General features: G+C 37.0%; 1 protein-coding gene across 1 annotated transcript; it reads right to left on the bottom strand.

Moving 5' to 3' along the window:
* Window positions 1-13425: 13425 nt before the first annotated feature.
* LOC128610352 (carcinoembryonic antigen-related cell adhesion molecule 5-like) lies at window positions 13426-15455 on the bottom strand. The gene is made up of 2 exons (XM_053629611.1): window positions 14864-15455; window positions 13426-14045 (listed from the first exon to the last, which is right to left on the bottom strand). Exons 1-2 carry the CDS (start codon window positions 15180-15182, stop codon window positions 13669-13671), a joined length of 696 nt encoding a protein of 231 aa, XP_053485586.1. The 5' UTR covers window positions 15183-15455; the 3' UTR covers window positions 13426-13668.
* Between the last annotated feature and the right edge of the window lie 14 nt (window positions 15456-15469).

The raw sequence follows: 15469 nt of genomic DNA, 5'->3' as shown, positions 1-15469 counted from the left end.
GCCAAGACTTAAATCCTATTGAAAATCTGAGGAATGACTTGGAGAGGGCTGTGCACAGGAGATCGGTCCACTGGTTAGTCCAGTTATGCGACCAACCGCACCCCAGTTCCCACAGAAAAACGCATTTCTGAGCTATTTATTCTGTAAATATTTTTCTACCACAGTTTATGCGCATGTCTTCTTAACGAATGAAAAGGTTATCCACCTCAATTGAAAGCATATGTTTTTTATTGTTTTATTGGTTGTGATCTAGTAATTACAGTAATTCCAACATGGCGTGAACACAGCGAAAGTTTGTTATCTGTCCTTATGCTCTGCTCATATCATGTTCATGTACTTTCGAACTCATATAGACATTTATACAGCTTGTGTTCCGTCTCAGCATGGGAGTGTTTCATTTTCAACCCTTGCACTCGTTAAAATAAACAAATAAATAAATAAATCTGCGTATATCCGTTTTTCCCCTCACACTGACTGTATGAGCTAGCATTTGGCAGTATTGAGGCCTTTCAGGAAATAAAACAAGTATTTCCATGTATTTCCCTGTAAACTGATTGGTCTTGCCTCCATTCAATGAAGATTACAGTACTGCCGTCTTGACGTAGTGACAAACTGCTCCATGTGAAGAATTCTTCAGGGCTAAAGAAAAAATCTTCGGGGCTACAGCCCAGGTTTCAGTTATTGGAAGGAGAAAAATGGATATTGCAGATTATTTTTTAAACAGTAAAGGGGTTGAAACTGAAACACTAACATCCTCCCATGGTGAGAAGGAAAACAAGGTGTGTAAATCTCCATATGAGCTCCAAGTTACGTGAATATGATATGAGCAGGGCATACGGACAGATAACGTACTTTGCATGGCTCTGTAGCAGCTAAACCCATACGGTGACAGTTTAGTTGTGCCTCCGCTTGTCTCGCGACACCAAAGTAACCTAGTTTTGTGTTAGATAGCCAAAATGTTTTATATTTTATCAGTCTGGCAGTCCTGCAAACAGTGATAACACTCGCAAGTTTTATTATAAATCCAACTTTCTTTTTAATATTGTTGCTTTCTGTATAACATTAAAGTTGGAAATAGAGCTAGCATGATTTATCTTGGTTAATTTTTTTTATATCACAAAAACCTGCAATTTTAAGAGGGGTGTGTAAACTATTTCCTTTCTAGTGGGAGTCTTAAAACAATGTGTGTGAAAGAGGAAGTACAGAGAGAGAGAGAGAGAGAGAGAGAGAGAGAGAGAGAGAGAGAGAGAGAGAGCGCTGTTGTGGTTTGTGTATGTGGTGGTAAAAAGTTTCAATGCTGCTGACACTAATGACAGCACTGACCAGCATGTAGGCAGTCAGTTAATGTGGTGTACTTTTATTTCCTTTAACATAAGGTGTAAAGAGATCCTCAGTTTTACTGTTAGAGCTGTTGTACACCTCCGCCCTGTATACACTGCAATAACTCAACATTTCTCACATTCCTCCACACTGTATTCTTGTTTATTTTTTACAATTATTTTTTTCTCATGGACCATCACAAATTTTACTGACAGTCACTTTATGATCACCTAGACTACAGTCACTTTAAAATCTCATTTTATTATATTTTATTTTTATTTTTATTTACTTACTGGAATGGGTACTACAATCTATGCATTTTCTGTGTCTATTGTACTTCTGTGTTTATTGTACTGCTGCAACAAAACAGTTTCCTCAGGGATCAAAAAAGTACTTAATGTGAGTATGTGTAATGTGCAAAGCTGATGAGACAGAACACAAGTGAGTAACCTCAGCATGTTCTTTATTAAGACCAAACCAATCATCTTCATCATACTGTAGTTCAAAGCAGAGGTCAAATTCAGGAAGGGAATATCAAAGTATGCAGATCCATAATCCAAAGGTGTGGATTTACACAGAAACATGGAAATAAGGCTCCGTACTACATAAGAAACATAAATAAAAAGCACAGCAGCACTCACTGCAGGACACACGCTGTGCACTGAGGGGGAATTTGTGACAGTTCCACAGAATCCTGGTGCTGCTGAAGGTCGCAGTGGCACTGAACCTCCACCGAGTCTCAGAATTTTCCTCCTTTTTGCGTCTTGATTACTATTAACATTTTTCAACAGACTAGCAGATAAAAAAATCCAGTTTAAGTGAACACAGCACTGTATATAAAGCTTTTATGTTACTGGGCTTCAGTTTCTGATTAATTCTACTTAAAGCCTGTGGATGATATGGACACATTTCAAGTTATTTCCATTCTGAGTTCTCTGTGTTTAGATGCATTTATTGGTAGCACAAATTAATGTGTTATAAGATGTGATAAGATGCTGTAGAGGCTGCAGTGACATCTAACATTACAGTGAGGGAAAAAAGTATTTGATCCCCTGCTGATTTTGTACGTTTGCCCACTGACAAAGAAATGATCAGTCTATAATTTTAATGGTAGATTTATTTGAACAGTGAGAGACAGAATAACAACAAAAAAATCCAGAAAAACGCATGTCAAAAATGTTATAAATTGATTTGCATTTTAATGAGGGAAATATGTATTTGACCCCTCTGCAAAACATGACTTAGTACTTGGTGGCAAAACCCTTGTTGGCAATCACAGAGGTCAGACGTTTCTTGTAGTTGGCCACCAGGTTTGCACACATCTCAGGATTTTGTCCCACTCCTCTTTGCAGATCTTCTCCAAGTCATTAAGGTTTCGAGGCTGACGTTTGGCAACTCGAACCTTCAGTTCCCTCCACAGATTTTCTATGGGATTAAGGTCTGGAGACTGGCTAGGCCACTCCAGGACCTTAATGTGCTTCTTCTTGAGCCACTCCTTTGTTTTGGGTCATTGTCATGCTGGAATACCCATCCACGACCCATTTTCAATGCCCTGGCTGAGGGAAGGAGGTTCTCACCCAAGATTTGACGGTACATGGCCCCGTCCATCGTCCCTTTGATGCGGTGAAGTTGTCCTGTCCCCTTAGCAGAAAAACACCCCCAAAGCATAATGTTTCCACCTCCATGTTTGACGGTGGGGATGGTGTTCTTGGGGTCATAGGCAGCATTCCTCCTCCTCCAAACACGGCGAGTTGAGTTGATGCCAAAGAGCTCCATTTTGGTCTCATCTGACCACAACACTTTCACCCAGTTGTCCTCTGAATCATTCAGATGTTCATTGGCAAACTTCAGACGGGCATGTATATGTGCTTTCTTGAGCAGGGGGACCTTGCGGGCTCTGCAGGATTTCAGTACTTCACGGCGTAGTGTGTCACCAATTGTTTTCTTGGTGACTATGGTCCCAGCTGCCTTGAGATCATTGACAAGATCCTCCCGTGTAGTTCTGGGCTGATTCCTCACTGTTCTCGTGATCATTGCAACTCCACGAGGTGAGATCTTGCATGGAGCCCCAGGGCGAGGGAGATTGACAGTTCTTTTGTGTTTCTTCCATTTGCGAATAATCGCACCAACTGTTGTCACCTTCTCACCAAGCTGCTTGGCAATGGTCTTGTAGCCCATTCCAGACTTGTGTAGGTCTACAATCTTGTCCCTGACATCCTTGGAGAGCTCTTTGGTCTTGGCCATGGTGGAGAGTTTGGAATCTGATTGATTGATTGCTTCTGTGGACAGGTGCCTTTTATACAGGTAGCAAGCTGAGATTAGGAGCACTCCCTTTAAGAGTGTGCTCCTAATCTCAGCTCGTTACCTGTATAAAAGACACCTGGGAGCCAGAAATCTTTCTGATTGAGAGGGGGTCAAATACTTATTTCCCTCATTAAAATGCAAATCAATTTGTAACATTTTTGACATGCGTTTTTCTGGATTTTCTTGTTGTTATTCTGTCTCTCACTGTTCAAATAAATCTACCATTAAAATTATAGACTGATCATTTCTTTGTCAGTGGGCAAACGTACAAAATCAGCAGGGGATCAAATACTTCTTTTACTCACTGTATGTTCCTCTTTCATTCTTAGCTCAGCTCATTGAGTGCTCTTAGTGTTTCCCACAGAAACTACAGTGAGAACATGCATGTGTGACTGTTTTAATTTTGGCTTTACTGAGAATGTGAATGGCAGCATTTCCTCGTTTCTCAAAGGTTAAGACACACAGCTCAACTAGAATAGAATTCAAACCACAATAATGTGTCATGTCTTAACTGCTATTAATTGGAAGCATGGCCGTATACAGGGTTTAAAAATACAGAGGTCCAAAAATTAAGTTTGCTAGAGGGGTTGAGGGGCAAAAAATACTGATTTCCCTGATCAACATATGTGCATTTTAAGACGTTGGGTAATAATAGCTTTAAAACCATGTCAGTGGGCATATCAGTGTAGAAATGTGTCTCTTCGACTGACATCAGCTCTATCACCTCTCATCTCAGCCTGGTCTACTCCACGATTGCTCTGCATGTGTGGTCTGTCTGAGTCTCCTTTTGTGTCTCCTGTGCTCTTTCTCTCAGCCTCTTTTTCTGTATCTCTCTGCTCCCCATAACCTGCTCCATGTTTCTCATCTCTTCTTGTCTCTCTGCCTTCAACATTACAACCTTTCTGTTAATTTCTCTTACCATCCTCTGCTACTCTTCCTTCTCTCTCTCCCTCTGAATTCACTGCCTGTCCCTTTCTTTATGACTCCTCATTTGTGTCTCCTGTCAAAGTGTAATAAAAATAATTTAGTAAAATTAAAAACACTGCATTTAATCTTTGTGTTTGAGTTTGTATCATTTTAGATTTTAATTATAAAAATGTGTCTCAGCAGTAAATTAATGTAGGAAAAATGTGTTTTATACAAAGTGATATCTATAGTACTATACTGTATTATGACACTATACTTATGAAAGTAAATTGAACCTATAAGCTTCACTGTAATTCCCAAAGAACATATATCCAACCATCCATCCATCTTCTATACCGCTTAATCTTTTTCAGGGTCACGGGGAAACCTGGAGCCTATCCCAGGGAGCATCGGGCACAAGACGGGGTACACCCTGGACAGGGTGTCAACCAAAGAACATATATCTCTGTGGTTATTAGGCCTACAATGTTTGAATGAGTCCAGGTCAGATTTTTGTTAAACAGCACAGTAACATAATGCTAATCATATTCTGTGCACAGTGGGTAGTAACTGCTCTACCTCTCTCATCTTCATCATCTTCTCTTTTTGTTTTTCTCTCACAGTCTTTTCCTTTTTGTCTGTGTCACTGAAGAAAGTAAACATGGGGTAAATTGATATTTATTTGCAAATGTTCCCGGCCTCTCCTAGGATAATCTTGCAATGAAAATGTGACGCCTACAAATGTATTGTCACAATTGTTAAGTTGTTTTGTGTATTGGCCTGTATAAAAGGAACAATTTGAATGTATTTTTGAGGGTGCAATTGCTTGATTATGTCACAAGGGGAAGTGTTCACTTATGTGAGCGCTAGTAGGGCTGTGCGATGCTTCCGCTCCTCAGACAGAGAACAGCCTGCTGAGCGATCACAAGCAACATCTCCTGTGTCTGATTTTCCTGTACAAAACAGGTCAGTAGTGTGTGATATTTTGCTGCAATACATTTCTAAGGACTTTTAAAGCCGTAATTATGTTGTTCTGACAACGTTTTATGTGTAAAACAGTGGTTTATTCAGTTGAGAGACCTTGAATTGAAGTGTAGCTAGCTCCCGTGTAAAAAGTGCAAGCGACATGGCGGCCTTCTGACGTTGACATTTATTTTGTTTATGGTCATTGCTCCTGGACATGTGCACCTTTCTCTGTATTTGTTAAAGCTAAAGTTTATAAAGTACGGTTATTTCAATAGTTGTGTATATGTAGTTGTAATGTGTTGGCAAGGTTAAAGAGACAGAGGTATTTTGTATAATGTAGGCCTCTGTATTGTTTTTATATTTTGTATTTGAAAATGTAGTAAAAGTGTGAAACAAGTAGGCTTAACAGTATTAAAGTTACTGGATGTATATGATTTTGGAGCTGGTAATAGCAGTAACTGTGAGTCATAGTACCAGTTAAGACTGGGATAGGTGAAGTATTTCTGTTGAACTTAACAACAAATTTGTACATTTATATAATTTGTAAAATATGTTATTCCAGCGGTTTGATATATTAACCTCCATGCTGTAATGTGATGCTAAATGTGTGATTTGTTACAAGGAAAATTATTGTCGAAATGGTTTAAATGAAGACGAAAAAATATATATATATTCTGTTCAATAAAGACAGAGAACAGCTTGCTGAGCGATCACAAGTAGCATCTCCTGTGTCTGATTTTCCTGTACAAAACAGGACACAATATCTGTTCACAGATTACTCATGCTTGAGGCCTGTAACATGTCCACACTGTTTCTTATTCCGTACATACTCCTAATTGTTCTCCATATGTCTGACAGCTGGGTTTCTCTTCCAATTTTATTGCAGAATTGTCTCCAATATACGCGTTTGGCTGGTTTAATTGTTATCTTAACTAATGCATGCGCCCTTTTATAGTTAATCAAAGTTTCCAGTGTATGGTGAGCTTTGAGCTGCCTAAAAGCTTTCTCTTTTTAATTGCTCGTTTTAGTTCCTGTCTTTTTTGGAATTGTTTCTTCAGCTGCTTGTATAACAGCCATAGTCACTTTTCCATACATTTCTTCAGCATCTGTTATATCATTATTCACTAATTCCACACACTTAATTTCAATCAGCTTTATCTACGTTCCATATTGGGCTTCTCAGTTCACTATCCTGGTATATTACTACACTCTCTTCAACAAGCACTTTGGACTCCTTTTAAAGTCCATGACTCCGCCCCTTTTGGATCAAACCATCCACTGGTAAGTATTAATGTCAAAGTACCTCTATTACTTACCTCTAAAAACTTTCTCGATCAACTTCACCTGTTCATTATGGCTCGTTAATTAAATAACAAATAATAATAAAAATCTAAATACCTACAACAATAAGCCATATTCATTTACTGTTTCTTTCACCCCGGTATTTAAAATTACCGAACCTCCGCACCCCCTTTAAATCACATAAATGGTTCAATCGGCTTCCCGGTTGCACTGCGCATGCGCCAGCGGACAGGAGTCTTCATAAACAATGTTCTGAGCTTGCGCTCTGTTTTCTCGACGCAGTGCAGCAACCCGGAAGCCCGACTCTCCCCACATTCACTCAGAGCACAACACAATCTGTACAGAAAAGTAGCAGTAACAAAATACAAACAAAACTAACTGGTTTTGTGTAGGTAACTACTGACTGACAGGAAATGTATAATGAGGATTAATGTCCATTAATGTGCACCCGCGCCTCCAGTAGTAGATAACTGAGGGGAAAAATGTAACGTGGATATGGTGCATTTATATATTATTTAAACCAGTGCTGCCAGTCTGAAACAACACCATCCACTACTGATTTAACTGATAGTATGCCTTGTTTACAGACAGAAGAGACAGATACAGCTATAGCTGAAAATACTGAGAATGATCCGACCATCCCACTTATCATCAGAGATGAGCCCAAGTTAAATGAATCTGGTCATGAGAGCATGAACTTTTCCTGTATTGGTTTAATGTCTAACACAGGGTCCCTCTCAGAGAGCATCAATCTTTTTCAAGTGAAAACTTGACGTATTTCCAAATCTGTTTCTTTCGCCAATTTTTTATGAATACAGAGGAAATTTTTTGGAGTCTGAAAAGTTGACAGATATGGATTTGCATGGATGTAGTGGTTAAAAAAGTTGTATAAAGTCTTTAACAAATCTTTTAACAAAAAGGGATTACATGAAAGAGCTGATCCACCATGGTGTGCTGTTTTTGAGATGGGTAAAAATGTCAGACCAGAGTGGAGAGCACTACAAGCCACCGTTGACTAAATGAGCTGAAGACTTACAGTGGAGAATTCTGCATAGCGTTATTGCTATCAATGCTTTTTGACAGACACTTTACCTACTATGTCCATATTTGGTATAAGCTAGTCTGCAGAATACTAAGTTTACATTTTACATTTATACCATTTTTTATTATACCACCCTGATAGTGACACTCACTTCCTGAGATAGGAGCTACACAGGGATTTTGCTCGATTGGAACAAAAAAGTTGTGTGTTTCATTATTATTATTTTGCTTTAAAAGTGCCAAGGCCATAAGCTAAACTAAGTGGCACGTGTGCTATTTCCGCTTGCGCATTTTTCAATGGCAAAGAGCACACACTGCTTCTCCTTTATGTAGGATATGATGCATATATACACTGGTGAATTTTATACAAGATCATTCTCCCTCCAGAATATTTCATTTTAGCGGCAAGAGAAATGATTTGTTGACAAAAGTGGAATGTTAGTTGCCATCCATGGTACTATGGTAACCAGTAGTAGGAATGTATCATCCTTTTGTAAATTGTAAGGATTACTGTCGAGTCCAGTTAACTTTAATTTAAGCAGATAGTCATTTGTTTTACTCACGTTTACTCAGTTTCCCTAAAGGTAGTCATGTTGCAGGATGTTTTGCTACTCAGTCCGACTGAGGGGTGTGTTCCAGTGGGAAAGGTGATTGAAGAGGATGGGCAGGATATTTTTACTTCAGCTGGTGTTATAATCAGCCTTCATGTTTTAACTATTTCAAATGATATAAATGATAAAGTTCTATGAATAGGAAAACATATTTTCAGATGTACAGACAATTATCTACTGTAATGTAACTCAGAAGACAATGATTTGTCAGGCAAATTTTATTGGTGCACAGCAAAATTTTACAGGGCCTCGTGCCCCAGTAAAAAGGGTCTAGCGATGCCTCTGAAGCATACCCATTCACACTTCAACCTCCCAAAGTTTGAACCAAATTTATGCCCATGACGATAGATGATAGATAGATAGATAGATAGATAGATAGATGCATAAATAGAAATAAGCAGGAGATAATTATGTAATGACACTGCAGATATAACAAAGCTGCATTTTAAATGTATGTATATATTTGTATTTATTTAATTAATAATGCATACCCATTCACACTGAAACAATTTTAAAAACCACAATTACAATTTAAAAAGAACTTCCCAAGCGTCTAAAAATGCATAAAGCCGCCTACATACCGGAAATGTACAGGTTTGTCTGATCCAAATTATTACAGAGAGAAAAACGCATACTGCGAGGGTAAGAATTCAAACCCAAACCAGTAAGGAGTGCAAAGAAGGGGTGTAGTTTCCCTGTTGGGGGTTGGCGGGCATATGAATGCCTTACACTTTAGAGAGTTGGACTTAGATTTCATTTCACTTCACTTAGATGCATTTCCCCAACACATTCCATAAAACGTAAAAGCATTAAAAAGTGTCATTAAATAAATAACTAATACTCACTGGTAACTAATAAGTACATGAGGACCTGCTAAACTGTGCTACTGTCATTGAATGGTTTTGGATAAAAACCAATTGAATGTCATTGTCAGAAATGCGACAGCAATCAGGTAATACTTTTCTTATAATTGATGGAGTATAACTCGCATGGTGCCACATTCACTATGTTAACAATAACATGGTAGTATAGGTATAAATTTCCCATCTTACCTGCGAATCGTGAAGGAATTTGAAGACTTGTGGTGGCGATACTGCTGTGTAGTGCTGTAAAGGAAGCTCCACCCACTGCTCCACCTCCACCTAATGTTTCCGCCAAAAACACCACTATCATTCACCTTTCAACTATTCATTACAAGTTTGTTACATTGTATTTATTTTATTTTTCGTGGCAGAAATGTATTATTATTTATTATAATTATAATCATATTTATAATACCTTTTTTTTTTTTACTGGACCAGAGGGGCACATTTACATTTTGAGACAAAAGGGGCAGGGGCTTGAGTGACTGCTGCCCAGCAGACTATTTTGCATTGCTGGTCAGAGAGGGAGAGTAAAAAATATCAAACATGTACTCAGAAGGAGGTAGCATAATATAATATAATATAATATAATATAGCTTGCGACAGACCACAAATATTTTAGCTTGCTAGCTAATTAATTGCAAGAGCAGTGGAGTGCATTGCCTATTGTTTTCACTGTGACGATGGCACCTGGTGCCTCTAAGTGTTTCTGGAGCTCTTTCTGAGTGGTCCTTGGCTCTTTGGCTACTCTTATGACTATTCTTCTGACTCCCTGGTCAGAAATCTAGCGAGGAGCTCCTGTGCCTTGATGATGGAGTGATGCTGCTTCCACTTGTGGATAATGGCCCCAATGGTGTTTACTGGAGGATTCAGAAGTTTTGAAATATGTCTGTATCTGATTCCATCAATATGTTTCTCAACAATAAGGTTACGAAGGTCTTGGGAGAGCTTTTTGCTTTTACCCATCATGAGATGTTTCTTGTGTGACACCTTGGTAACGAAAAGCCTTTTTATAGACCATCAATTTACTAACCCAGCTGATATTAATTTGCACAGATAGGAGGTATAATTACTTATGGATTTCAGCTGGTTCCTTGCCTTTGAGAACTGCTTTTTCTTAGTGTGTTCAATACCAATACTTTTTTCCCCGTGTCATTCCACTTTATTACACATAAATTTATTTATGGACTTTAATGTTGAGAATTCTTTATATTTCCAGATTTCTTGAGTTAATACCAAAGTCTGGTGAAAATTTCATGTGGACAACCTCATTGGAAATATATTTACTGAAAAAAATGTTGATGCATCCAATACTTATTTTCCCCACTGTATAATATTGATGTCTGGTGAATTTCATGTGAATAGGCTCATTGGAAATATATTTATTGAAAATAATGTGTGTGTATGTATATATAAATGTGTATAATTTTATTTTTTTACTTACAGAATTTTTGCATCATTTCCATTGTGGGCTTTCCATCTTAAAGGTAAGGGAGTGTTATGAGTGCTGTTCAGTGAATTTTTCATTATATTACTATTTCATTATTACTAGATTGTGGCAATGAGAAATTAATATCATGTGTCCAGTTATTGAGTTGGAGTCCGATACAAGTGCAGATAGATCCATTTTTTAAAACAAGTAAAAAGAAAAAAATCTGTATATTAATGTGATGTGGTTGACTGTGTGCTGAATGTGAGAATAGTATTAAATGCCTTTAGGATTTCTGAATCTATATGTAATAATGTAGATGTAATCATTTTCCCAATTGGTTATTTAGTAAAAACTGAAACCTTTTTTATAACAGACTTTATTGTTTTATTAAAAATGTATCAGACAAAAGCACACTTCGGTCCCTTTAGAAAAAGAATTCTAAACAAAACTTATCTGCCCAAGTATTTACTTCATAAAATATTACTAGTCTTACTCTATTTAATTACAAATATTACACTGCATCAACCCATACTGCATATTTATCCCTGAGCAAATGCTACATTCAGTAAATGCTGGCTACAGTATCAAAAATAATATTCAATTTAAACAAAGTAAAAGTAATTTAGCTTAAAAAACATCAATAATGCAAAATAAAGTTTAAATAATGAAAATAAATGCATACAAGTAATACAAATACATACATTAAGACTAGGAATCACCTAAGTTAAAAAATAAAGTCTTATACCTAAAAAAACTATAACCTAAAACAAAAATACAAAGTAAAGCTTAAATCAGTCCATACAGGATTTTGTGGCATTTTTTTCTTTTTAAATGGTTGATTTTGCTGCAAAAAAATGTTATGCAACTTGCAGAGTTTTCGGTGATTTTTGTGGAAAACTACTTGAATTGGAAAATTGCAATTGCATGAAATTGTTTTGCAGTGATGTATTTGTCTGTCTTTCACAGTGATGTTTGTTGGTAAATGAGACCTTTTTGCTGTACTCATGTTCAACATGAATGGAAGAGGGCTTTGGCTGAATGCACATTGTGCATGTCACATGATGCGTCTTGGCCCAAATCTGCGGAGAATCTGAGCTAATTTTGAAAGATTGCAAGCTGAATATTGAATCTGAATATTATGGAGTTTCTTTGATTTTTGTGTTAATTTCTGTGATCCTGGAGGGACTGTTAAAAAGTGAAAATAAATGCAAAAAAACATAACACATGATTAGAATTTAAAGCTTTCATCCAAAATCACAGAAACATCACAGCCACTCATCACTAAAACTGTACTTACTGACAGAGCACATACACGAATGTGTTCTCTGTTGCATGGGGAGCTGCTGTTATTTAAAAGCTAGATGATAAAAAATAATGTAAAAACCTGAGACTCAGACAGATGCTTCAGCTTCTATCACTCTGTACGGTCTGTTGTCCTCATCAGGGTCAGCTGTAAAATACACAATCATGAACACTTCAAATTGGCCTCTTATTAAATGTTAGGGTTTAATTTTATGGCTAATGAAGAACACTGTGAGGTCTTACTTCGAGCTCTGTAACATTTCACTGCCAGAATGATGGTCACCAGCACATACGGAGAGGCCGCTACTGCACTGCTGAGGAGCTTCAGTACCGACAGTGGAGCTTTTCCATCTGATAGTAAATAAAAATTATAAATATAGCTGCAACAAGCAATACCAAGGTCAAGCCAATTATCGGAGCCATGAGAAGCAAAAGAAGCTTTGTGACATGTTTTTTGTTAGAGTCCGATGAACAGTGTAGGGGAGTTAGAAAAGTAAACTTTCAAACATAAAAAAAACCAAAACATTACTTTTAAAAATAATTAAAATAGCTACTACTTAGAAATTTTGTCCAGTATGTGTTGCTGTTCTGAAACTGCTCAGGTAGCATCTGGGCATGATGGTTATCATTCGAAAACGGTATGGTTTATCACAATTCTGTGAATAACTTTTTGTCATGAATGCATCTAGATGAAATCTAGACAAACAGTCTAGGAGGAGTTTAAAAAAAGTAGGTTTTCAAAACTTTTAAAAATAGCGGACAGGAAGTTTCAACCATGACATAATTGGTATCATTCGGCATGAACCACGGAATCTATCAAGACCAGTCTCATGACAGTAGACAAAAGGAGTCGATAGCTATTAGCATTTTTAAAAATAGCATTAAAATTTTTGTTCTGAAACGTTTTGAGTCCCTTCAGAGCATCGTCCCAAAGACACACCAAGTTTCATAACGATATGCCAAGTCGTTCATAAAATACAGCATTTTATGACTTAATGGAAAATGGCCGACATCCAAAATGGCAGACATTGGAATTTTTCATATTGTTGGATTTGGTATGCCCCCTGAATCTAATGAGACCAATTTGATGGTTTTATGACAATCTGTTAAGAAGTTATAAGCAAAAATGTGCTTGTTTTGCAAATGTGCTTAATATTGCAAATAATGCAAATATCTTGACTAAACATCAACACAGAGTCTATCCTGCCATCACTCAGCATGTGTCTCTGGTCTACAGTACTTTAAATACAGCATAACTTGTGCTTATTTTACTCAGAAATGGTGTAAAAGTGGTGTTAAATCAAGGAGATTTAATGAGATTTCTACACTATAAATTCCAAATACTAGTGAATATCTTGTGATTAGTAAGCGAGTTGCTTAAAAGGTGTAAAGGAGCAATAAGTCATCATAATTATTTTTGAAATGCTTTAAGAATAGAAAACTGACTCCAACATACCAAAACTTTTATTTAAATGAGACACTGGAGGAGATTCACCTGTTAATAATTATATTAATATTACTATATTTCAATGTAGGTCAATAGTATATTAACATTTATTTTGGTTGAAAAAAGTAAGAAAATTAAAATTGCAGTGTGAAGTAAGGAAGATAAAAGATTAAACTATACATAGAGCATGCAATATGCACATAAAAGACACACACACACACACACACACACACACACACACACAGACAGACAATGTTCTGGACAGTGCACATACTCACCAGTAACATTTACCCAGAGTGCATCACTGTAGTGTGTGTAGTAGACTGGGTTTCCTCTTCCAGCTCTGCACTTGTACTGACCTCCATCAGAGACACTAACTGATCTGATGGTGTAGGAGTGTGTTTCAGTCTCAGTCTCAGTGCTCTGTGTGGGTTTGATCCAGTAAAACTTCCATCCATCAGACTGCAGCTTCAGTGTACAGGACAGATTCACTGAGTTTCCCATCATTACAGCTCCTTTAAGGTCTGATGTGAGTTCAGGTTTAGGATTTTCTGTTAAAGAAGAAACAAAAAGATTTCATTACAGGTGTAATCTTTACTGCACTACCCCTCTACAGAGTAAAAATGTTTCTATTAGTCTCACCTAAATAATAACTAGGCCTACATCTTTTCCTACTATTGTATTACTTTATTAGTGTAGCATAGTGAAAATAATCAAGTTCACATTTATTTGCCGAAAGAGAAACTGACCAAACATTAGACCACTAGCAGGTCCCTACATGATGTGAAGTAAATAATCTAAGAAGTAAATAAAACTATTTACACAAGTGAACGACTTTCTTCTTGATGAACACACACTCAGATGCCTTTGGTCTTGCTGTACAAAGATGATGCATTCTTTTGCTACACGTTAATGTTTTAGTGAATATTATTCAAATGAACAAACAGAAGTTTAATCTCTCACTGATATTTCATGTTTTATATTTGTAAAATTCTGTTCTCAAATCTAAAAAGTTATTATATTTCAAAATGAGCTCTATCACTTCAGTTTACCTGCTGAACATTTTACACTTCAAATATCTAAACACTTCATTCCTGCATCTTCTACATCCTGACTGTGGTTTAGCAAAAAGTGATGTTTTATTACAATAAGTTACTGTGCCTTTAGTTCATGTAACCAGTGTTTATGAGGCGAGTTTGCTGGCTGTAATAGGGTTTCTAACGCTGTGTGTTTATCAGACAAATTGACAAACCCACATTATGTGTATATAAAAGATATGTTTAAAGCAGTCCTATACAGAATACACCTTTACACTTTTCACTGTTCACGCAACAGACAATATTAACATAACAGATATAAACACGCTCACCTGATACAGTCAGTGTAACACCATCACTGGTCTGTGTGTATTTAGGGTCTGATGACTTTGTTCCATAACATGTATAATCACCTTTATCAGAGTCTTTAATATCAGAGATTGTGTATGTTTTCTTTCCTGCAGCATCACTGAGTTCTGTGTTATCCCTATACCAGTGATACTGCCAGGTACTGCCGCTAGTCTGAATCTCACATGTGAGAGTGACGGTCTCCCCAAGGAACACGCGCTCAGCTGGCTGTATTTTCACTACAGGCTTTGGTCTCGCTATAGAAAGATAACAAACACTTAAACAATTACAGTCTCTCAACATCAAAAATGCTTCACAGACTTCCTAACTTCCTAATCTGTAGTGAAATTGTACTGTAGAAAACATGACGTATCTCTCACTGTAATCATGGCTGGATCACTGAACTCTGACTCGTAGTTTACTGTATTGTTATTATTAGTTTGATGTTTTGTAAATAGTGTATCAAGTCATGCACCACAACCTGCACCTATCGGTAGCTATTTAGAAATGTTAGTCAGTTATTAAATTTACAACTCTTTACCATGAATCTCCAGCAGTGAAACTTAAAAACCTTTTATAAATATGTAGAA

The sequence above is a fragment of the Ictalurus furcatus genome, chromosome 7, assembly GCF_023375685.1.
Source record: "Ictalurus furcatus strain D&B chromosome 7, Billie_1.0, whole genome shotgun sequence".
Taxonomy (NCBI): Eukaryota; Metazoa; Chordata; class Actinopteri; order Siluriformes; family Ictaluridae; genus Ictalurus; species Ictalurus furcatus.
Note: the sequence above shows the minus strand (reverse complement) of the source record. Positions and strands in the feature narration are given on the sequence as shown.

Bases quoted from the DNA above. Each gene is read 5' to 3' on its own strand.
- LOC128610352 (XM_053629611.1), bottom strand. From the start codon at position 15,182: ATGTTGAGAGACTGTAATTGTTTAAGTGTTTGTTATCTTTCTATAGCG. The intron at 14,046-14,863 runs GTGAGCGTGTTT...CTTCTTTAACAG, and splicing joins TGTTACACTGACTGTATCAG to AAAATCCTAAACCTGAACTC.